Source organism: Penicillium chermesinum, assembly GCF_028974085.1.
Source record: "Penicillium chermesinum strain IBT 19713 chromosome Unknown utg000004l:1.0-3345178.0:1.0-3348027.0, whole genome shotgun sequence".
In the NCBI taxonomy this organism is placed as follows: Eukaryota; Fungi; Ascomycota; class Eurotiomycetes; order Eurotiales; family Aspergillaceae; genus Penicillium; species Penicillium chermesinum.
Window position 1 is genome coordinate 2,673,853 of NW_026695314.1, and position 22,665 is coordinate 2,696,517.

The following is a 22,665-nucleotide window of genomic DNA, read 5'->3' on the forward strand; positions in this document are numbered from 1 at the left end:
CCAACGCGCGAAGACCGTGAGATCACGTGCACCTTCGATATCCTCCGACTCAAACTTGAGGTGCAGATGGAGTATACGCTGCGTATGTCGCGCTAAGGGGAATTTACTGGGGAAGACTAATTGTGGAGCCACATGGATTGAGTTTCGGTTCATGGGATTCTACTCTGAAGATTTCCCGTATTTCTTACCTTTAGGAATGGCAAGTTCCGTGGCTCGAATAATGATGGACACAAGGAATCAATCCCGTTCAGGGGTAGCACAAGCCTGTTTAATTCTTTTTAACTTTATGATTCCTCAGCTGCCTGTTTTAATCCTCCATTGCAATATCTGAACTTGGAGACGAATCATCTTGGATATGCAGCAGACCCATGTTAAATGCAACGCCACGGCCGCGATGTTTGGACCTCTCGAAGAATTCCTGAGACTTCTGGACTTCAGTAGCTCTCAGCTCCATTGCCAAACGCTGCTTGCGTTTTACTTCGAATTCTGCTGACATCTCACCCATGGGGGGGTATATCAGATCTGAGGTCATCTTCTGGGTCGGGAGGTGACTCCAAAGATGAGAGCAGCAAATCGCCGATCCAAAGGGATACCATGCCGCGAAGCTCTAATAGTTCGGTGCAATCTGAATAAGGAGGCGAACCCAAAAGGGAGTCAAGCCGAGTTGCAATCTGCTGCGCTTGGTCTAGTTCTTGTTCCCGAATCCTTGCAATCAACTTTTGTCGCTTATCAGACTGCCGACGATCGAAGTCGATAGATGAAGTGTCGTTATCGGAATATTCGTCAGAGAAATCATCCGCATCTTGTTTGATCTGCTCTCGTGCAAAAGTGCTCTCCTCCTGGGCTACATAGATCCATAAACCGAACATCGCAGGGTAAAAGTGTAGGGCGGAAACAGCATTGGGGGCTGTTTTCATATATGGATGGTTCAATATGAGTCTCTCGTAGTAGTCTTTTGCCTCCGCAAAGCCTTTCTTGGTGAAAGGTAGAGGGGTGCGGTCACCAGAGTTAGTTGGGACCGATGCGTCTTGATTGTTTCTACGCAGTAAGATCTCTGCCCCGATGCCCCATCTTCCTTCGTTCCGTACGTCGACCGGAAATCCTCTGAAATCCTCCCTGAGTATCAAGCCCCATGCTCTTCCAGCTCGTACGTAGTCTCCTTCCAACAAACAACGATGGAGAATAGCCGTCAACACGGCGAGATGTTGGAGGCGGAGGTTGCCTTGATGCGCAGGGGTTTGCGGAGGGAATATGGGCGTTGACAAAGACGATAAGCCTCTAAGAAGATGGCTCGGCAAATTTTCCGGGTTGGAGTGCTCTGACTTGACTGGGGCGTGGGGAAAATTCCCTCCTGGCAGTTCCTGATCGAGAGACAGACCGGCTGCTCGATATTGAGTAACTTCATTGGGAGTTAGGACCAGCGACTGTCCACCTGGCTGGGAGTCCACCACCGAGGCTGCATCGGTCGTATCGGCGCCCTCTCCATCCGTGTCGGTCCACTCGGCGGGCCTCTTTCGTTTCTTGCGATCATATTGTTCGACTCGAGAACTAGCGGGCTGTAACCAAGGCGGCAGAGGCAGAGAAAATAATGCAGCCGAAAGGACCGGTGCCATCCGGAGGACTTTCGCCTCAAGGAACTGCGAATCCCATGCAAGTCCTTGTCGAAGGTGGGTGGCGCAGGTCCGAAAAACAAGCGGATGACGAAAGAAGACGAAAGAAGGACTTTGAAGAAGATCCGCGGTAATTAACCGCGGGCCTAACCAACCAGAGGGGGGTAACTCGTTAAGTTAGCGGGTCGAGGGAAGTTGACTAATTGGATGATTGACGTTGCAAACCTGGGAAAGATGGCAAACATCGGCTTATCGGGGCTATCACACGCCTTCCTCGTCGCTCTTTCTCCCCTTTCTACTCCTTCAATCTTCCTTTCTTCTTTCTCTCTCTTCTCTCTTCCCAGACTCACCTTCATCTGCTTCTCGACCGACTTCAGGCCATCCTCTGGGGTGTTGCCAGTACGGACACTGCCGGAACCCACACGCTCCACGGGTATCTGGCTGCGGGTGTGGGTTGCTCCTGGCGCCCGTCAGACGGTTTGAGACAGGGCCAGGTCGCCTCATTGCGTGGGTAGGGACTTGTAGTTTGTTTCACATTCGCTACTGGAATCCTGCTCTTTACCGCTTTCTCACCTTGTCTTCTTTGTCCTTGTCGCCCTCTGTCAAACATCTGAACGACTTCCTCGCCGGAACCTGCCGCCGATAAGACGATTCGCCATTTCCTCCCTCCATACCGATCGGGCATCATCATCAGGCGCCAGTTGGACGAACAAGCCTGAGCCTTTATATACCTAGCTTCTTGGCGATTTATGTCTGTGGATCGCTCCTATATTACGTGCTTCGTCTCCGTTGTCGTCATTCTCTAGCAGCTACTATGGGCCAGTCTTCTTCGACAGCACGACATCTACCGGACACACATTCGGATCATCAGTACTCGGACTCGATAGCTCGCGAATCCCGCACGAATGAAGAAATGGACAGGCACGCAGCCGAGCTAGCCGGAGAGGCCGACGTAGCCGGGGAGGCCGGTGTCTCGCCCGCAGGGAGCAGCAACCCGTTAAATAATGAGCAAGCAAACGAGGCGGAGGAGTCATGGCACCAACCCACAGGTCTATCAAATGGCCATTCCCAACAGATGCGGGACATTCAAGAGGAGGCTCCTGAGCTAGATCAAACCGAAAGAGAATATCGCAGCGCAGCTATCGCCAGAATGGCAGCGCGCAGGCAATCCACCATGTCACGACTAGGCTCCAGGATACTTCCCAATTCTGTCATCCGTGGACTACTCAATAGCCAGGAGGAGACACCCGCAGAGGGCCATGCCCACCGACATGGACTGGTGTCACGACCCCCTCCAAGAACAGAGTCCTCTGCTCACAGTACTGGGCGATTCAGTCCTTTCAGTGCGTTAGGATCCAGAGGTATCACTAGGCGCCGTTCGACCCGGGGCCCGCCTTACTTCATTCCACCACGGCCTGATTCAACGATTCTTTCTGATGGTGCTATTGACGACCCGCCTGACGGGTTGGCTGAGCCTACTAGAGCCTCTTGGCGCCGTAATGTCCGTCTAAATCGCATGCGTCATTCGATATCAAGCCCGATATCTCATATGTTTGGCCCCTCTGGCTATGCAGACGCCCAAGAAACCGCCTCGGAGCCTTCGGGCACATCTCTCAGCGACAGCTTACCAACTGCGATGGATACCCGTCTCGACTATGCCGAGCCTTTACATGAGCTGGATTCTGTTGAGCCGGGTATCAGTTCGGGTGAGTCTTCGCCACTTGGGCCCAATCCGAATCTCATTCGTCGCCTGCCGGGGTTACTCCGGACACGGTCGCCACGGGCATTAAGACAGGAGGATCAAACACCTCTGTCTCGCGTTCTACAACTTGCGGCAGCAGCAATCGCGGCTCAACTCTCTGGCGTGAATGGCCCTGCACTGCCGAATATCCACGCATTAGGTAACGATGGTCTAGATGGCACATTGGAAGGTTTTCTTCGAAGCCTGCAAAATACTGCCTCTGCACAAGCACAGCCACCCGCTCAAGGCGAAAGTTCTAGCAACTCTGGGAATGAGGGGACATCGCCACCGGTCAACCTTCTACGTGTCTTCCGGTTCGCGAACTCGGATCCTCCCATGGGAACCTCGCCCTTCGGACGAAGCACGAACGACTCTGAAACTCCCAGGTCTCAGTCGGATAGAATGTCTGTTGATGAACAACCAACTGAAGGACCCGAAGGAAGGACTGTCACACTGGTGGTAGTTGGTGTACGATCAGTTCCATCTGGAAATGGAGGCAACAATGAACAGGGTTCACCTGGACAAGGAAGTGGTGTTGGTGGTGGTGGTGGTGGTGGTGGTGGTGGTGGGCTAGATGCTCTCCTCGGCCTCCCATTTCTCCCCCAAAACATTCCGCGGCCTCAAGAGATGCCCGGCGATACCGAACAAACAGATGGCCGACCAAGAATACACTTACCTCGTCCTACCGGTCTACCAACCCCAGGTCTACTGGATCCTTTACGCCAGGCGCGCACCAATGGACCTCATGGATTGTCTGATATAGGCAACCGGCCAGGTGTTCCGTCTTACCCTCCAGGAACATCCGATAGTCCCCCCGAGTCTCATCCTCCACCCTCAACGCCAGCCGATCAAGGGCTTTCGACGCTCTCTGGAACGACTACGCCGAGCCGTAGACCATCATCAACCTCGGCATTATCACCACAGGCTATGCCCCAGCTTCCTGAGGATCCATCCATGCAGCCAATTGCCGAGCCCGTCGATGAGCCTATGCCGGTTCCCAGTTCTGCTGAGACAGCGTCGGCGCAGTGATTCTGAGTATGCTCGCCATCGCGCTCTTGGCTCCGGAAATGTCCGTCGTAACGGCGTGGTCGAGCCGGATCAGCCTTCACCAAGTGGTGGTCGCAGCTGGCTGATCTATGTTGTCGGCACTAATCTCTCTGAAAATCACCCGGCACTCACCACGCCGAGTCTCTTCACTGATGTAAGCTTTTCCCAGAAATTCTTTTGTGCAAAAATCACGCCATACTGACATGTTACAGAACCCTACATACGAAGACATGATTCTTCTCTCATCTCTGCTGGGCCCTGCTAAGCCCCCCGTCGCGTCCCAGGAAGATGTGAACTCTGCTGGTGGATTGTTCCGCCTCGTTGAGTATGGTGGCTCATTGGTAGCAGAGTCAATCAATGGCACTGGTACCATTCAAATGCAAGAGGAAGAACGCTGCCTTATTTGCCTAAGTGACTATGAAGTGGCCGAAGAAGTACGGGAGCTTGCGAAATGCAAGCACGTATTTCATCGGGACTGTATCGACCAGTGGTTGACCACTGGTCGAAACTCGTGTGTCCTCTATGTCGAGGTCAAGGTGTGAATGAAACGTCCACCGACGAACCAGGTGATGCTGCTTCTCGTCCAGCTCGAGCCCCGGCTACTGAAGGTACCGCTGTTTAAAGCGCTGTACATCTTTAGCCGCGAATGACTGTTTCTGAGCCTTCGACCGTCTTGCCTCCAAATTTAGCATCCAGCGTCTGCATAGAGATCTTAACGAATTCCCTTCATGGATATCCCTTTGGTTTTGTGTCTATAGCGTCTCATGTCGCAATTTTTTTTCTTGGATGGTCCTTTTCTTTTTTTTTTTAACATGGTGCAGCTCACGCTCGGATCATTTGCCTGCATCTTAGATTCGGTATTGCGACTTGGAAGAGCTCTTAAGAGACCTGGATGAGTTTCACGGGAATTTTCTGCCTGCGTACCCAACCATTCTCACCTTTCTTGTTCTTTCCCCATTTTCTTTGCAGTCGGATTCAAGAGCCCTGGATTGTCCTTCATAACCCAATGGCGTTACAACAAATTGGGATGAGGTTTGCGACTATCCCATATGTGCGAGTATTGATTTTCGACTTTGTATGTGAACTATCATTTCGTACCTAAGGAAATTGATGCATTGAGATAATGTGGCCTCTTATATGTAGTTGTACTCGTAGTATGCCCCGCGGCCCCGCCAACGTCACGTGGGGAAAACTTTCCAGGTCCGAGTCAACCACAGCAGGCCGCCAGGCATATTGTTGTACAGAGATAGCAAAATTCGAGTAAGTCGCACCTGGGTCTGTTCAATTGAGTCAAGTATCAGCTCGTTATTACAATCGACACTGACCTTCTTCCAAGAAGAAAAGAAAGAAAGCGCGTCGCGGCCTCGCGAACCCTCGAGACCTCCCCGCGACATCGGCAGACATTCTAGAAAGAAAAAAAGAAGAAGAGCCAATGATACCCAGACCCATCGCATAAAAGACTCAAGCGTCGACCTACGAATACAATGTCCGCCCCAATCCGTACGACCATCCTAATCTCAGGGAGCGGCTCCAATCTACAAGCCGTGATCGATGCCGTGGCTGCAGGCCAGCTCAACTTGAACATCGTGCGCGTGCTCTCCAACCGCAAGGATGCCTTCGGCCTCGAGCGCGCCCGGAAGGCCAACATTCCAACGCATTACCACAACCTGGTCAAGTACAAGAAACAACATCCCGCCACGCCGGAGGGCATCCAGTCCGCACGCGAGGAGTACGATGCAGAGCTCGCCCGCCTGATCTTGGCCGACCAGCCGGAGCTGGTGGTGTGTCTCGGCTTCATGCATATCCTGTCGCCGCCATTCCTGGAACCGCTGGAGAAGGCCAATGTGCGCATTATCAATCTGCATCCTGCCCTGCCGGGGGCATTCAATGGTGTGGTAAGTGAGACTTCTCATTTCCGAGCTGCCGTCCTACATAGGGAGTGGGGAAGTTGGGCGCCGAGGTGTATCGGATTTTGTAGTTTCTTTTTGGTTCTCGCTCTCTCTCTCTCTCTCTCTTTGCCTTCTCCGCTGCCTTGGCTTTTGTTTCTTTTTCTTTGTCTGTTCGATGTGTCATTTTTGCGTCTTGCCTTTTTATCGATTTATTGCTTATTTTCATTTTTATTTTCTTCCCTTGGCTATCGGTTCACTAATTCGGGGCTTTTTCTAGAATGCTATTCAACGCGCACATGCTGCGTGGCTGGAGGGTAAGATCGACAAAACGGGAGTGATGATCCACGACGTGATCTCGGAAGTGGACATGGGCAAGCCGGTTCTTGTGCGGGAGATCCCGTTCCAAAAAGGGCAAGACGAGGACTTGGACGCCTTCGAGAAGAGAGTGCATGAGACAGAATGGGGCACCGTCGTTGAGGGCGTGGGGTTGGTGCTGCAGGAACTCTCGGCCCAAAAGCAAAATTCCAACGCGTAAGAGGCAATTGCGATGGTCATCAGGAATTCTTTTTTTTTCTTTCCTGGTCTCTATCCTTGCCGTTGACGATTTTATGACTTTCTGTCTTTTCCTTAAAATTTCTTGCTCTAAACCCAGACGTTTTGTGTATATCAGGAAAACTAAAATAGAATGCAGGTCATAAGTTGGCGATTGGTTGCAGGGGAATATATTCCGCTCGCCGATCCACTATTCTCCATTGGGTATTTTTAAAAAGCAATCTTGGGGGGAAGATACAGCCCCACAAAAGCGTTGTAGGTCCAACCAGAAAAAGGTAACAGGTCCAAGTGAGATCCAGTTTGGAGCCCCGAGGACTGCCGGGCGTAGATCGGCCCAGAGAAGGGGGGGGAAGAAAAATTGGAGCACGTTATGAATGACGCAGCCAAGAGGCAATAAGTCGGGGCTAAGGAGTCTAGAAGGTTCAAGTTGCTGCAATATGAAGCCGCCCCTGGGTATGCGCGCAGCTAACTTACGTTCTTCCAGGGAAGTGGGCGCTGGGACCGGGGGTTTTCCCAGAGGTTAGTCTGTTTTAGGCGCGTAGGAACCAAACGGTCGTAACGGTGCCCACGAAGAGCGAGGTCTAAAAAGCAAAGCAAAGCTAAATAGATTATGCCAACGCCTTTCGTTCCTAGCCCACCTTGTCCAGCCCCGGCGAGTGCCATAAACCCGTTGCAATTGGCACAATTCGGACTTGGCGACATTACAATTTAGGCCCAGAACCAGAGAAGCATGCACCGTGCCTCCCGCTGCACGTACGTGGCATGGGGAAGTGAAGGTGTTCAAAGAAGTAAAGGTAAGGGGTGCATAGCAGCTCAGTATACTCCGCATTGGAGTCGAGAACACAAAGTACTCCGTACGGAGCGCCGGGATGTGGAATCGGTCCTATTCGACCAATCTGACAATCACATGTCAAGTTCGTGTTTGGCCCCTCAATCCCCCTCTTCCTCCAGCTCCTCTATTTCTTCTCCGCTACGTATTGGCTGGGTTCCTCCCAACTATCAGTCGGAACCGCGCGACACGAGGACCAGGACGACACATTCCAGAATGCGCCAAGGGTGGGGAGAGAGCTGCAGTGCAACCTTGAGGATCAGCAAGCAATCAGCAAGCCATCCGGAATCAGGCATCCTCTAAGGAACCGCTTGACTCCACGATGCCGTACTCCATGGTGGTTGGCCCGCTCTTAGCGCCAACGAGGGAGGGGGGCAAAGTGACATATCCCAAAGCCAATTGCGCCGCGCGGTGGATGAGTGGGCTTTCCTCCGTTGAGTCCTTCCTCGGAGATCCAACAGGTCCACCTACGTGGATGGGGCTGTCGACTAATCATCGTCGGCGAGCTTTAGTCCCGCAGTAGTGCAAACCCAGACAGATGGAGACTTGGGTGGATATAGGATGTACATGCGGTAATGGTTGGCCCCCTCTTTGATCTTCTTTCTGGAAGTGTCGGAAAGGGCACGTCGTATGGACCTCGGAATCCTCAACGGAATGAATACTTTTGCGCCTAGACTCGAGGGTTCCTGGGTAACCCGTGGTTCGTCTCTGGTGGAGTTCCGAGTCGGACCCAGAGCGCGGTGCTCCGGCACCCGGGTCCGGTGCGCGACAGCTGGAGATAGTCCGAGTTTGGTGCGAAGGACTTTTGCCTGAAACCGTCGAAGATGAGTTGGGACTGGGGAGTATAGCTACTGCATGGTGCATGGTGCGTGGTGTTTGTGTGGCTTGTGGATTCTGGAGATAATGATATCAAGGTATGGAGTAGTTTATGCATGTGACGACAAGACTGGTCTTCTGAAACAGCAATGGTATGGTTGCTGGCATTGGAGGGAATGGACATAGAAAGTAGTTTGTAGTGGCAAGCTGAACTTTCATCTGAAAGGAAACTTATACGCTTATTCTTGATCCTTTACCCAATACCACTCGTTGGAAGCTTATACTTCTGAGAAGCTTAAACCCACTTTCATGCCTTGCTCACTACATCAAGTATGCTTGGTTATCCCGGAAGTCGTTCCTTCCTCCCCCGAGTCGCTGCTGCCTAGAGGAATCCGTACGATTCTCGATGACAATAGACTTGACCCGCTCACACTAACATGCGCCGGTCCAGCCGGTCCCACGCTAACAAGATGTATGATGAGATGCTTGACCGAGCATCATTCTCCACATGCCCCTCGATGGTCATTTTCCAGAGAGAATGCTGTTTACAACGTTCTCGTTTGTCTGCTTATATGGAACAAATTCCCGAATAGGCTTGCTGCATACAATTTACACCGCGCCCTGGAGTATATCCGAGGTTTGAACGGGATAGGCCTGGTGGTGTCTATGTGGCGTTACGGAAACCTTCAAAAGCCCCCGTCGAGATTTCAAGCACTTCTCGGAATCCCTCCGCAGCCTGAAAAGATGTGACAACGAGATCCACGGATCTTCTTCAGCCAAGGCCGGTGGAGATGCGATGCTCAAAACATGGTTATATGGCTTGTTCTAAGCTTTGCGCCCACACCAGTTTGCACGGGGAAGAAATCTGGTTTGCACGCATCATACCATGAGAATATCAAGTCAAGAGACGGTGCCTCAGCTCCCACGAAGGGATGTTACTTTCTTTTCTGCGGCTGAGGTTGAGGTTCTTCTGTACTAGTAGCTCTATGAACGATCCGTAGGCGCTGGTGACCTATTTGGTACCTGTATCCTACTCTATCTGTTGTGATTGACGACTGAACTACGGGCTTTGGTCTCTGCGAAATGGTCGAAAAGTACGCCCCCTGCACCGAGTATCCGGGATAAATGGTTGACCAGAAGGTTACTTTATCTTGTCCATGAACCAACCTGGGCAGTTCGCTAGGTGGCTTCTACCTTGATTCATGAGAAATCATTACAATTGTGTGGCTATCCCGTCGGAGGTCCTGATTTTCTCTATGTGTCTCATCTTGTGGGAGATTACCACGAAATTGCATAGTTATTAGCGCATCAGCGCGAAGATCCAGTAGACAAGGAGGCACGGCTTTTTGTTTTTCTTCTAATAATTCCTCCACCAATGATAATTTTTCAATGACCGGCCAACCTCAAGCTTCCGGCTTGACGCTGGGGCCATACTCTAGATCAAACCTCCGATAGATGTCAGATAATAGGGGATTTCCTCGATGATTCGGGGATCGGGCCAACTATGCAAGGCCGCCGGTAGGAGGGAGAGGATTCTACGTATCATAGCCAACCCCACATGCATATCAATCCTCTGAACGGCGCCTATTGAGAAGGGCCGGGAAGATAAGTCCACTGTACTTTTGCTTTTGACATCCCTTTAGTCTGGGTCTCTCAACTTGTGCATGGGAGCCTTGATCCGTCATGACCACGATATTCCCGATGCATCAAGTGCGCAACGGACACCAAGTGTAGCAATTGCCGAATCGACCGAGTTGCTAGCGGGAGGCAAACATAACGACAATGTCATTCAGCTTCGGAACACGCACTGCGTCGACATCGTGGAAGTGGCGGATGCTCCGTCTTACTAGACCTCCTGCTTGGTCATGCTTATGAAGTTCAGGTTAAGGTACGAAGGGTGGGACTAGCCCGTTTCCCCCAAAGGCTGTAAGGGCCCAAATCCCAACCCTTGGAACGCAGCACGGGGACGAAATGAAGATGATGGTAAGATCTGGCCGGACATTTTGCCTAACACGGCGCTGCGGCCCCCTCCAGGCCAAACTGCAACGAGAGGATCGCCCGGTTCCTCTGACACCATGGCAGCGCAAGGGGCCACATGGACATGGCCCCACGGTCTGTCAAGGGGAACTCTCCCACCTTTCTTATCCACATGGCCAGAAATGGGATCTCAGGGTCGGTGCGCAACGCACTGGCGCAGGTCCCAGCAGGTTGTAATAGTCTGCTGGATCCAGTTTAGGGTTGGAGCTTGCGAGCCCCCCCCCAGCGAATAGGACCGCGACTGGCTCGAGCCGCCCACCAGTGCCGTCGTGATCGACCTTCGTGCTTGTCCTGCAATATTAATCGGTCCCCATCGCGCTTCGCCGACGTCCGTTGGGCCGAGGGGAGAGACTGAGGCCACAGGAGATGCTCCCCAATCTGGTCTGGCCTCCCCGAAAGTACGATCTTTGGTGTTCTTCTGGCCCTGGGCCTTTGTTCCAGCTGTCAACCCTCGGTCGATCAGGTACACGATGATCTCATCTGCGCTAGAACTTCGGCTAAATTGCAATTTTCCCGCACGACTCGTTGCTGCTTTGGTCCCGATGGTTCCAGTCACTCGATCATTCAATGGATCACTTCAGGATCTTGGGACTACGAGTACGAGGATCTTCCAGCAACAGAGGCTGAATATCTGCAGCCTTTCAGCTCCGCCCCCTTTGATCTCGTACACTAGGTAATTTCCCCATCAGCCGGGAAGCGGATCCCCCGTGTTTTCCGGCCTTTTTCTCACGTTTCAAGGTTTCAGTGTTGGAGGAGTAAGGCGGGGGCCCCTAAGAGAGCATTCCCCAAGAACAAAGGGCCCTCTCCGGCTCCTCCATTTAGTCACCGGGTCCACCCAGACCCAATTTTCACAAACGGAGCGTTTTCGGAAGACTTTCTGGCGCTTCAGAATCTACAAGATCCGAGCGGCCATCTCCGCCTCTCACGAGGAGATCAGCCGCGACTCTGATTCCATTTCCCGGGTTGACCACTTCCGAAGCTTGGACCTGATCTTGAGAGCCCCATGTCGATGATCCATGCGGGGTTCCACTGCGGAATTGACCTCAATCCACCGAAGAAAACCCATGGCACCCGTGAATGTGAAAACAAGGTGAGCGGAGGATAAAAAAACGCCGATTGACAGACGCTTGGATCACCGGACAGGATCGGCCCCCCTTCCCCCCCCCTTCACTCTAGGGCATTCCCCCCTCCTACTGGAATGGGCAGGGCTCGAGCCACCCACATTTCTCGTGAGGTCCCGATGTGGCTGTGATAGGATCGTCATCGACATAGAAGATTACTCAAGATAGGTTCAGATAATCTCCCCTTTAGTGCTCGCCCGAGTCCCGAGGCTCATAGGTCGGGGAAGATCCTCGGGACAAGGATTGTAGACTGCGTAATAATAAGCCCAGGCCATGATCCTCACAATGTACAGGTGGGGAAAGCCCGACTTTGGAAAGGGACCATTGGCCGGAGAGAGGGGGCAAAAAAAAAAAGAAAAAGAAAAAGAAAAGAAAAGAAAAGAAAAAATGGAAAATAAAATAAAATAAATAAAAATGAAAATAAAATAACAATACGATCTGGAATGATTACCCTGTGGATATCATCATTCGAGCCTCTTAGAAGCTTCGGCTTCTACTGGCCCCAATATGTATACCCTTGTCCCCCTTCGTCCCTACTGTATAGAGGCCAAGAAAGCCTCGACGTCGTATCCGCCAACAATCCACCCAAAAGCCCCATTTTAGCACGACAAGTCCTATGAGAGATTTGCACCATATTGGACTGATCTCATATTGGATATGCCGATCAGGATCGCTGCAGTTGGCTTCAGTATATTTAAAATAGAAATGGAACTCCCAAGGATGGAAAGAGCAAAATCGGAAATGGGGGGGGATGGGAAATAGGGGAAATATGAATCAAAAAGAGGAAAAGGGAAAGGGCAAAAAAAAAAAGAATTCAAATATTAATAGTCACTCAAATAGTCAAAAGAGTTAAATGCCTAAACCGATGGGCAAAGGTTACTGGTTAATCTCCGCACATCCTGGGTCCGATAGTCTGGGTCAACTTCACCCCACCCAGCACACTTTACTTCCCCTACATCTTTTCATTTCGAGGTCATTAGTCTCAAATCTTCCTCATTTCCCCGGGCTGCCTCTGTCCTTGACGATGAAACTCTCGTCTTTACCCCGTTGATTTGCGGAGCTTTCCGCATCGACCTCGACCTTCGTATGTGAAGAGCCAAGCTACGCCATGGAGCAATATCACCAGTCTCAGGCTGCCATGGGTGGCTTCTCCGATGCAATGCAGCAGGATCCGAGCATGTCGGCCTTTTCACTCTTCGGCTCAACGCAGTACCCGGAGAGTGTGGCATTCTGGCATGATCCCTCCGCACCGGCCATGGCTCTTCCAACGTCATACCCCTCCGAACAGCCCACCATACTCCAGCACCCACCAGACCAGAAGAAGCACAAGCGCACCCGGAGTGGCTGCTTCACGTGCCGTGCTCGCCGTATCAAATGCGACGAGAGTCGCCCGGTCTGTGAGCGCTGTCGGAAAGGAAGCCGGGATTGTGCTCTACCCTTCGCCCATTGCTTCCTCGTCCAAGGTGGGAGGTCGGAGTGCGGGCAAAGCTCGATCTGCCCGGCCTCCATCGCGGAGTCATGACTCCCCTGGAAAGGTAGGGCATGATGAGCCTAGTCCCCTGGAACCTATAATCGACGAGGAAGAACCCAACGCTATTGCCGCGGCGACTCTCCCCTCACCTGCTAGCATCGGCCCTGGTCACTTTCGTCCTGATCTCGAACGAAGGCAGAGTGAGCCATCACCAAGATCACAGCATACAAAGCAGCCATCAGATCCGGGCCCTTTCAGCCTTGAACAGGCGGGGAGTTCCCCGTCGGGCGAGTCGTCGCAATACGAGTCTTTAAGCGTACGGTCGACGAGCATCAGTCAGACTGCGACAGACTTGCTTAACGCAGCACAGCTGCCTGATGACATTCGTTTTTTCTTGAATTTTCACCAGGAGTTTCTTACACACGAGCATTTCTTCTTAAGACAGCCTAGTACTCCGTTCATTCAGCATCACCTTATTGAACTGGCCTTGCAGTACGAACCCCTTTTATACGCTTTGGTGGGATTTTCGGCGTACCATCACACTTTGCAAGCTCCCGATGGCAAGCTCTATTCGTTTTTAAAGTACTACAATAAAGCTTTGGCGCTTTTACGGAAGTCTCTCGGCTCCGGGGAGGATCATTGCCTTGCAACGCTCTGTACGGTTCTTGTGTTGACGACTTTTGAGGTGAGCGATCTTTCCCTGCTTTTTCATTCTCGGATGATGAAGTAATGAAACCAAAACCCCACAATGTTTCTAACGACTGTATTTCGGCTACAGGAGTATATTGGTGACTGGGTGAACCTGATCGACCATCACCGTGCTGCGCACGCATTAATGAGAGAACTTCTGACGCCTGAATCATCAAATCTCATCGAACTACACACGAACATTTTTCTCTGGTACGCACGATTTGACGTTGTGGTTGGAATCCTCGCGGGGACGGAAGCAATTCTACGTCGGGACTGGTATCTCGCCATCGAACAGTATGCTGCCGACCAGGCAGCCTCCTACCCAGATGATCCACAGACGCAATTCAACCTTGTGGCATCCATCAACCGCCGTTTTGGCTTAGACCTGGCCTCACTATACGCCAAATTGTCGCAAGGGTTAGTTCCCTACGAAGATTTCATTGTGCAGAACACACAACTCGGGCAAACCTTGGAGAAGGCAAAGGACATCATGAGGAGGTTCAATGATTCGGAATATGCCGTTCGCTCTTATCCAAACAAAAAACCCTTGACGGAAGACGACATAATGGACCCTTACGTACCGGGTGCCATGTTCGAGGGCCCGCTGTGGGATGCAAACCTCATCTGGATTGATCTTTTGTCGACGGAGTTGATGTACAAGTATCAAACCATGTTGGCTGTACGTCAACCTTTGCTGCCGGAACTGGGCAAGCTGGCTCTGGAACAGTGTCAGCTAATGGAAACAATTGATCGCTTCCCAAACAAGCCCAACGGTGCTTGCATTGGGTTCAAGAATGCCATGGGAATTGCCTGCTTGTTCCTCCCCCGAGAACCCCCGTATCAGAAGTGGGCTCAGGGCAAGCTTGCGATGATGGAAAGAAATGGGTACGCATTAACCTCTACGTTCCTTGGATCCTATGACCGCTCGATAAATTAACTCCACGGGCTGCAGGTATATCATTCCCCCCAAATTCCGAGAAGTCCTCTGCGAAGTCTGGCAAAGCACTGAATACATGCACTGGTGGCTGCCGAACGGTGAAGACTACCCCGACATCGTCCGCCAAATTAGGGAGATGACCGACGAGCGCCTGAAACAGCCGCGCGACGGACTCCGCTCCGACGTCCGCGATCTCAAAACGCTTTTCTGGAAATTGAACGTCGATGAGAGCGATAACGAACAGAGCCCTCCCCACATAAGACCAAAATAGCGGAAATGCTTCTTGCTTTCCTTCCAGGCGCCTGCAGACCCATATGTTTTCGCAGACCCTGGGGGCCCCAAGGCAACGCCTTTAGCCAGCCGTCCCGCGTTTTGCGCGAGGCCACGTCACGATCTATCCCCGAACTACTGCGTACAGTCGATATTTCGGCTTTATCGACCCGCTAATATGGTGGACAAAACCCGGCATTGTTTGCCGAGGTTTTTGTGACCAACTCCCGCATTCTCCGGGGCTTGTCCTTTTCTGGTCCGCTGTTTCAGTTGTCAACCTTAAATTCCGGCAAAGATGGAGGTCATCGGCTGAATCAACGGAGATGCTGCTTCTAGCACCGAATATCAGGCTCTTGGCCCTGAAATGCCTGCTCTCTGTGAAGATTTGGCCCTTTCACTCGCGGGATGCCAGAACTCACAATCTGTAAAACTGAAGTCTGTATACTCCGCCATCTCCATCTGTCCGAGTCCAATTGCCCTCCTTCCCTTCGTCTTGGGTTTCTTTCCCTTTCTAGTCATAACTTGACGTGTACATTTTTCCATCCATATACCCGGCTGTTTAGAGGCTATGAACAATAACATCGCATAGGCGTGCTTTTTTGGAATCCAATTTCGGTCCATGTCTTTAGAGCACGCACTCCCAGAATTTTTTTTTTCCCCATCACATGTAAAACGAGGGAGAGGTATTTCCCCTCCACCGAAAAAATGAAGATAGAATAAACATGGGGGGTTTTCATTCCAGTTTCGTAGAGAAAACTTTTCACATGGCGCTTGTTTTGTGTTATTGCATTGCTAAGTTCTCGACCTCTCATCCGGGTTACAGCCAGCCTTCCAGGGCACTTCTCCAGCCCTGATAACCGTCTCCAACCCACCGGCCAATTCCCCAGCGCCACCAACTCCATACTCATTCCCCTCGACGTCTTCGCCCCACGGTAAAGCATCGACGTCTACCTCCCAACCAAGCAGACATCGCAGAATCACCCCAGCGCCGGCCTTACTCATAACAACATTCATCTCCTTACACCGCTCGTCACACACGCACTCGACACATCCCTGCGGCGCAAGACACGAACACGCCTCGATCCGCGCCACCGCCCGCCGAAGCAACAGCCCGATGAACTCGAACGCCTTGCTCGCGATGCCGGAGCCACACGCTCCGCCCTTCGCATCGTAGAACGTCAGTCGCGCCGGCCGCTGCCGCGACGGTGGCTGGAGGACTCTCTCCAGGTCCTTGCCGGAATCGTTCGCGCGGCGCAACGAGCGGCCGAGTTCTTTCTTCGCGACCTTGCACTCTGTGCGGACGTCGCCGGGCGAGGAGATCACGAAGGAAGGAAGGAGAGAGAGCACGGCATGCTCGGCGGCGTGGATGGCGGCGGCAATGTTGAGCCTGTGCGATTCAAGGATCTCGATTGCTCGGCTCGGGACGTCGAGCCACATGCCTTGGTCAGAATTTCGATCGGCGGGTTGTCGACCTGTACAGCATCGAGGACGCGGCCGCGCTTGTCGACTTTGAAGAATCCGTAGACGACTGCGTGGATTTGGACGGCACCGAAGAAGGCGCAGCAGGGATTCGGCTCGGTGCTAACCGGGCGCATTGCTTCCGTCTCGATCGGGTCGATGTCGGTGAAGTCACGCTGCATCGTGTTCCAGTCGACGTGGACGCGGAGGACCCGGGCAAAGTATTTCTCAGGGTTGAGTTCTTGGACCAGGTAGGTTTGGCCTTGGTGAAGGAAGATGCCGCCTTCATAGATGGTAAAGAAGGCGCGGGAGGCCTCTACTTCTTCGAGGACGACGTTGCGGTTGTTGGTTGTGTCGATCACGGCGAAGTGGTGGTCTTCTGTGTCACGGATGGAGACGCAGCGGGATGGCTGAGGGCGAAAGCGTCCGTGGCAGTGGTAGAAGCCCATGCTGTCTTTAATAAGGCGGGTTGCGGTGATGGTGAAAAGCCTCTCGCCGAAGTAGATGTGATCTTCGTCTGGGCGGATGGGCATTTCGAATGCTGCGCATTGGATGTGGCCTTCTAGGATGAGCTCATTGTCCAAGTCAATCTGTAGAGCACAATTGGGGCGTGTGAAGATCTCGTCTGGATTCTGCATGTAGTGTTGGTCTGTTGGATATCGGTCTCCTACAAGGACTGAGAGTGAGTCCTTGTTGCGTCGTCCAGCACGACCGCTTTGTTGGCGTAAGTTGGAGATTGAGTATGGGAAGCCCAGAGTAACAACGGCATCCAATGATCCAATATCAACGCCGAGTTCTAGGGCGTTGGTTGCGACAATGCCCATTAGCTTGCCTTCAAACATCTCTTTCTCGATTTGACGGCGGTCTTGAGGGCTATACCCGCCGCGGTATCCCATGACCATCTTACCAACTTCTGGTCGTTCGAGGGCCTGGAATTCGGTACGCACTGCCTGGAGGAGGACTTCACACAGCTTTCTGATCCGGCAAAATGCTATGACCCTCACACTCCGAAGCAGCAATTGGCAGAAAAGACGTGCAGTTTCAGAGACCGTATCTCCGCGCCCAGAGGTCGGATCTGCTGGGTCTTTGAAAGGGGTGTTCCAGCAGATGAACTCTTTACGGCCGGACGGAGAGCCGTCGAAGTCCACTAACTTCACATTTTGTATGCCGAAAACGGATTTCATATGCTCTTCAGGATTTGCAACTGTGGCAGAGCAAGATATGAATTTCACATGCCGATTACCAACAGCTGCGCAGATACGACGGAGTCGGCGCATGATGAAAGCGACGTGAGACCCAAACAAGCCATTGTAGACATGCAGCTCATCTACAACCACAAACTTGAGGTTCTTCAAAAATGTCCGCCAGGCACTCTCCTGGGGCAGGATCGTGATGTGAAGCATGTCTGGGTTGGTGAATATAATGCGTGCTTCATCACGAATGAGGTTGCGACTTCCCATCGCCGTATCGCCGTCGAATGTCTCTACCATAGTGCTCTCCAGGCCATTCATATACTGTAGGAGTTCCAGCATACTTCGTCTTTGATCTTGAGCAAGGGCCTTTGTGGGGGAAAATATACATTCCTCTGCTGTCCGGATCTTGCTCAAGCTCATGAAGCATTGGGATCTGGTAGATGAGCGACTTGCCAGAGCTTGTGGAAGTTGAGATGATCACGTCATGACCATCATATAGATGGTTTATTGCCTGAGCTTGGTGAGAATAGAGCTGCGTGATTCCTTTTGTGTTGTACAGGGCGTTGACAAGGTTTTGTGATAGCTGGAACGTCAAGTCTCCATAAACAGGGTTCTGGGCTTCGAATACTCGGTGTCCTTCCGGGACAATCTGGGCATGGTACCATTCCATCTCGCGTATTTCAGCTATGATCTCAGCAATGGACTTGCGCTCCTTTGGGATTGATGGAGGAGGCTTTGCGGCATTGGCTGGCGTGTTGACACTGCTACCGGGAGGCGTCGGTATAAATGTATTCTTCTCTTGGTCTAGCAATAGAGCCGGATCAATCATTTCATCTTCACAGCGAACCAAGAAGGCGTCAATAGCCTCAGAAAATTTCGTATTGCGTTTTTCGATGAGTTTCAGCATTTGTTTTTGGCTGTACACTGGCATCTTCAAGTCTTCGTCCTTCATACGGCGGAACGGCTTTGAAGGCTCTCCAGTTTTAGGGTGTGATACCTCTCTTTTGAGGTCGCCGTCCACAAACTCAAAGAACAAGATGTCTTTCGAGACCTCGAGGTTTCCGGGTTGATTTGCATTAGGATCCTCCATGGTTTCCGCCGTCCAAGTCTGTCTCCTTTGGTTTCTTCCATAATCGGCAATATCTTTGTCTCCGACCGTCATCACTTCCAGCTTAGCCTCATCGACATACTCGAACCGAATCGCCTGTGGCACAAGCACTCGTACTCTCGCAATATCTTCAACCGTTAATTCCTGGCCCTGGCCAAGCTGCGCTTGGACAGCTTTCTTAATATTGTCAAAAGTGGTGGCGAAGTGCTTTCGCGTGCAGCAAAACGTATACACGAGATTCAGCGCGCGGTGAGTCTGTGACAGGCGCTTAAAATCATCAGGCCACGGGGCGACCGGCGTCCTCTTCTTAGGCGCTGTAGGCTTAGAACTTGTGGCCGTGGTCTTTTTTGGCTGATGGCCCCTTTTTGGATTGTCCTTGGCATTTTCTGTGTCAGATGCAGTCAAGTTCGCGCTTCGGTGTGAGCCGACCTCAAAAGCTGTGTCGGGCTTCCCAGGCGCGTTCGCGGGCTGATCTGTCAAGTTCACATCTTGATCATCCACGTCGTGACCCCTCTTCCGCTTTAGCGCGTTGTCGGGTTCAATCGACAGGGGCTGTGTCATATTGAATCCCCATTGTTGTTCAAACAAGGCTGATGATCGGTGCTCGCAAAGAGGCGAAGGCAAGATCGAGGAACGCGAAGTCACGTGATTAATCAGAGACCGTAAAGGGATAGACCATGTGCAGTCGAGAATTTGCACCCGGAATAGCAGGGCAATATTGAATTCAGCGCCTAAACAAAAGATGCCTTGTAGGTTTCCATAGCCGTAAGTTCAATATGGACAGTTACGATCCCTGTAAGATAAGCAGAGTAACGCAGTGGTGGTGGCCATTGCCTTCTACAGTATGAGCCTTTCGGTGTCATTTACTTAGCTAATTATTCAAACTCGCCTAGGACGACGCTTGAGGATTCTCATTATCTTCAAAAAAATTTTGTTTCAAGAGAGATTTGTCAGAGTCTTCCTGCTCACCTGGGCATAATCCAAGGCTGCTTGGGTTTCTGGTTTTGGTTGAAACTTGATGGTCTGCTTTCCACCAATACTAGTAACCCCGGGCCCCAGGGCCCATGCTTAGCTGGCTTTAGTAATACGATTATGCCAAAACGATGCAGAAACGCTGTCTTATCTAGCATAAGTTGAGACCCGATAGTCCAATCTCAAGCCCCGACAGGAAGATCCTCTGACCGGTCAAAGTTAAAGCGAACGTTGTTTCGAACTTCCCAATCGAAGCTGATAAAGCCGGTCATCAAGTAGATCTGGAAAAGCCGCTGGGTGTATTCCAGAAAGGGGCAGGTATATAAATGCGGGCGTCTAAGCCTTCCTTGCCAACCATTGCTCACCGTGACTCACGGCGTGGCTGCGTAGAGCGGGCCAATGAAAGGGCGTAAACGCAATGAAGCGCGCCTCAACGGAGGGGTTTTCCTCCTTTGAGTGTCCGGCCTTACCTGCATTGTTACTTTGCAAAGACGATGAACAAAAATCAGAATGGGCTGGCTCTATTTACGAGGTACTCACCCGGCCTCTTTTGAGCTCCCAGACTCAACCTGAACTTGACGCCGAACTCGAAGGCGGCACTGGACAACATGAGCCCCGTCGACGTTTTCCAAGTCAAGTCCGAGCGACTCTTTCCGAATATCAAACCCGAAGAACAAGTAGTAGCCTTGTCATTGCTTGATGCGACTACTGTAGACTTCTCCGCCAGTTCTGTGATCTGGCTCTGCGAAAAGCCGGATACGCATCCCGATTTCGATTTGTCGGGTCATTTACGCGAATCGCTGCAGCTCACCCTTGATGCGTATCCTCAATGGACCGGCTTGCTCAAAGGCATCTCTACGCTGAACCCAGATAAGCTGCCTCGCGAAACAGCCCACTTCGCGCCGCACGCACGTCGGTATGGTCGTGTCTATGCACATTTTGGAACATCGCAAGATCCTGGCGTCGAATTCGTCACGGCCAGATCAACGGCTACGCTCAATACGCTCTGCCCGGCTGCCCGGGTCAAAAACGAGCCAATTTATGACCGACAGAAGGTTTCACTTGCCAACTTGGTCTCATCTGCTACCATCACCAATGCCTTTCGACCAAACCTTCCTGATGAATCCGGGCAGCTTCAGCCATTGATGGCCATCCAGTTGACTCATCTGGCCTGTGGAGGATTTGCTCTTGCAGCTAAGATCGGGCATCCGATGTCTGATATCCAGTCATTGGTATCCTTCATGAAAGACTGGGCAAGTGTCAGTCGCTGGATACTCTCAGGCTCCTCGGGTCCTCCGCCAGAACTGAAGCCGAACTTCGACCCCAGCCAGCTAGATAAAATGGCGTCAGGCGACATCAACGCAAAGGCTCCCGATCCCGCTATTTTGGACCAAATCACCCAACTCCCTCTACACCGCTATGATTGGTGGATTTCAACCGAGGAATGTCCCTGGGAAGTGCTGGTCCCCGATCCATATAGAAATAAGCCGATTCAACCTATTGGGAAGTCCATGCCCTGGTCTGAGTGGGACCACGAGTCTCCCGTCTCACATTATGTGGTACATTTGACCCACGAGCAAGTGGAATTGATATTTGAAGACGCCACCAAAAGCACTTCCCACCCAACTGACGCTGTCCGAATCAGTCGCCACGATGCCGTACTAGCTCATGCCTGGGCATGCATTGCTCACGCCCGAAATCTGCAAGACGATTCGGATCCAGTGCACTGCGATCTTACGTTCGGTTCACGTGGTGCATTCGGACTTGACTCCTCATTCGTTGGCTCCCCGATCATGATGGTCGACATTGAGATGACCGGTGCCGGTCTTTGCTCTCCTCAAATCCCAGAAGAGCAAAGGCGAGGCGCAATTGCGCAGAAAATTCGCACGACGATAAATCAGATTAACCGACCAGTTGCAATGGGCGCGCACTTGCATAGTGTAGCGTATGAGACTTGCCCTCAGAGGATCTGGCAGGCATTCGTCGGCCGGCGCCATATTCTGGTAACGAGTTGGGCGCGAGCGGGTGTTTACGAACTCGACTTCGGGCTCAGTTCGACTCCTATCATTCGCTATGTCGAGCCGGTCATGGTGGACATGGATGGCATCGTGGTAATCAACGACGCACCGCCACCCAAAGGAGTGAATATTTCTGATGGACAGTCATGGACAGTCCATGGCGTCGACATTTCGATGCACCTCCGTGCACAGGACATGGAACGCTTGATCAAAGATCCACTACTTCTTCCACGGGTCAAGTAAGGGTCTTAGAAGCGTCATTCACGCTCCACGAAGGACTTTGTATTGTTCTTGTGCTTTCTGCGAGGTGCAATTAAGCTACAATATTCAGGGTTGTCCGAGACTTAATGATATGTCAGAATACATACTTTCATGCTACATACAAGACTTAGTCCCTAGTATCGACCAATCCAGGTCCGCATTAACCCAAGTGAGCGCCGCAGGGATATCAACCTCGTACTAATTAGCCCAATAGGGCACCAGCTGACTAGCCCGACCTGTTGCAGCGGATGCAACTCCGGGATGTCTCTGGATCGCCCAAATGCGGCGATCCCACATTCCGCATGCAAGGAGCTCGGAGCGGAAGCAGCCACACATGTGCCAAACTATAAGCTACTTTTCTGTGAAAGTCTGATCTGTCGTAGATGTAGCATCTAAACCGGCATGGTTCTGAACTACTCCAAAAATAAAAAATAAAAAAAAGAGCCCCCTTCAATGGTTACAGGCTACTGCGTAAAATCCTGCGAGCCAATGATTCACCGTTCCCCTCTTTATCTTCGCCAAGCATCCAATCCCGTAGAAAATTTTGTGTCTGGAGGCTCGAGCCCGAGTTCCCCGCATAATAAACTCCCTTATCTTCAATCGGTCTAGCCTGTTCGCTTTGGCTGGCAAACTACCCCCTGGGGA

General features: G+C 51.8%; 7 protein-coding genes across 7 annotated transcripts; 4 read left to right on the forward strand and 3 right to left on the reverse strand.

Annotated features, from left to right (window-relative positions):
- Positions 1-307: 307 nt before the first annotated feature.
- On the reverse strand, positions 308-496 carry N7468_005901 (uncharacterized protein; the record flags this gene model as incomplete). The annotated part of the gene is made up of 1 exon (XM_058475197.1): positions 308-496. One exon carries the CDS (start codon positions 494-496, stop codon positions 308-310), a length of 189 nt encoding a protein of 62 aa, XP_058330937.1.
- A 1-nt stretch (position 497) lies between these two features.
- N7468_005902 (uncharacterized protein) lies at positions 498-1,613 on the reverse strand (the record flags this gene model as incomplete). Its single annotated transcript, XM_058475198.1, has 1 exon — positions 498-1,613. One exon carries the CDS (start codon positions 1,611-1,613, stop codon positions 498-500), a length of 1,116 nt encoding a protein of 371 aa, XP_058330938.1.
- An 811-nt stretch (positions 1,614-2,424) lies between these two features.
- N7468_005903 (RING-H2 finger protein) lies at positions 2,425-4,940 on the forward strand (the record flags this gene model as incomplete). Its single annotated transcript, XM_058475199.1, is given in 3 exon segments — positions 2,425-4,367; positions 4,378-4,552; positions 4,611-4,940. The coding sequence occupies 3 exon segments, from the start codon at positions 2,425-2,427 to the stop codon at positions 4,938-4,940; spliced, it is 2,448 nt and encodes an 815-aa protein (XP_058330939.1).
- Positions 4,941-5,882: 942 nt separating this feature from the next.
- On the forward strand, positions 5,883-6,822 carry N7468_005904 (phosphoribosylglycinamide formyltransferase; the record flags this gene model as incomplete). Its single annotated transcript, XM_058475200.1, has 2 exons — positions 5,883-6,293; positions 6,565-6,822. 2 exons carry the CDS (start codon positions 5,883-5,885, stop codon positions 6,820-6,822), a joined length of 669 nt encoding a protein of 222 aa, XP_058330940.1.
- A 5,928-nt stretch (positions 6,823-12,750) lies between these two features.
- On the forward strand, positions 12,751-15,011 carry N7468_005905 (Zn(II)2Cys6 transcription factor; the record flags this gene model as incomplete). The annotated part of the gene is made up of 4 exons (XM_058475201.1): positions 12,751-13,035; positions 13,106-13,798; positions 13,892-14,688; positions 14,756-15,011. 4 exons carry the CDS (start codon positions 12,751-12,753, stop codon positions 15,009-15,011), a joined length of 2,031 nt encoding a protein of 676 aa, XP_058330941.1.
- A 791-nt stretch (positions 15,012-15,802) lies between these two features.
- N7468_005906 (ATP-dependent 3'-5' DNA helicase) lies at positions 15,803-19,330 on the reverse strand (the record flags this gene model as incomplete). Its single annotated transcript, XM_058475202.1, has 3 exons — positions 15,803-16,397; positions 16,436-18,007; positions 18,048-19,330. 3 exons carry the CDS (start codon positions 19,328-19,330, stop codon positions 15,803-15,805), a joined length of 3,450 nt encoding a protein of 1,149 aa, XP_058330942.1.
- A 1,019-nt stretch (positions 19,331-20,349) lies between these two features.
- On the forward strand, positions 20,350-22,002 carry N7468_005907 (transferase family protein; the record flags this gene model as incomplete). Its single annotated transcript, XM_058475203.1, has 1 exon — positions 20,350-22,002. The coding sequence occupies one exon, from the start codon at positions 20,350-20,352 to the stop codon at positions 22,000-22,002; it is 1,653 nt and encodes a 550-aa protein (XP_058330943.1).
- Between the last annotated feature and the right edge of the window lie 663 nt (positions 22,003-22,665).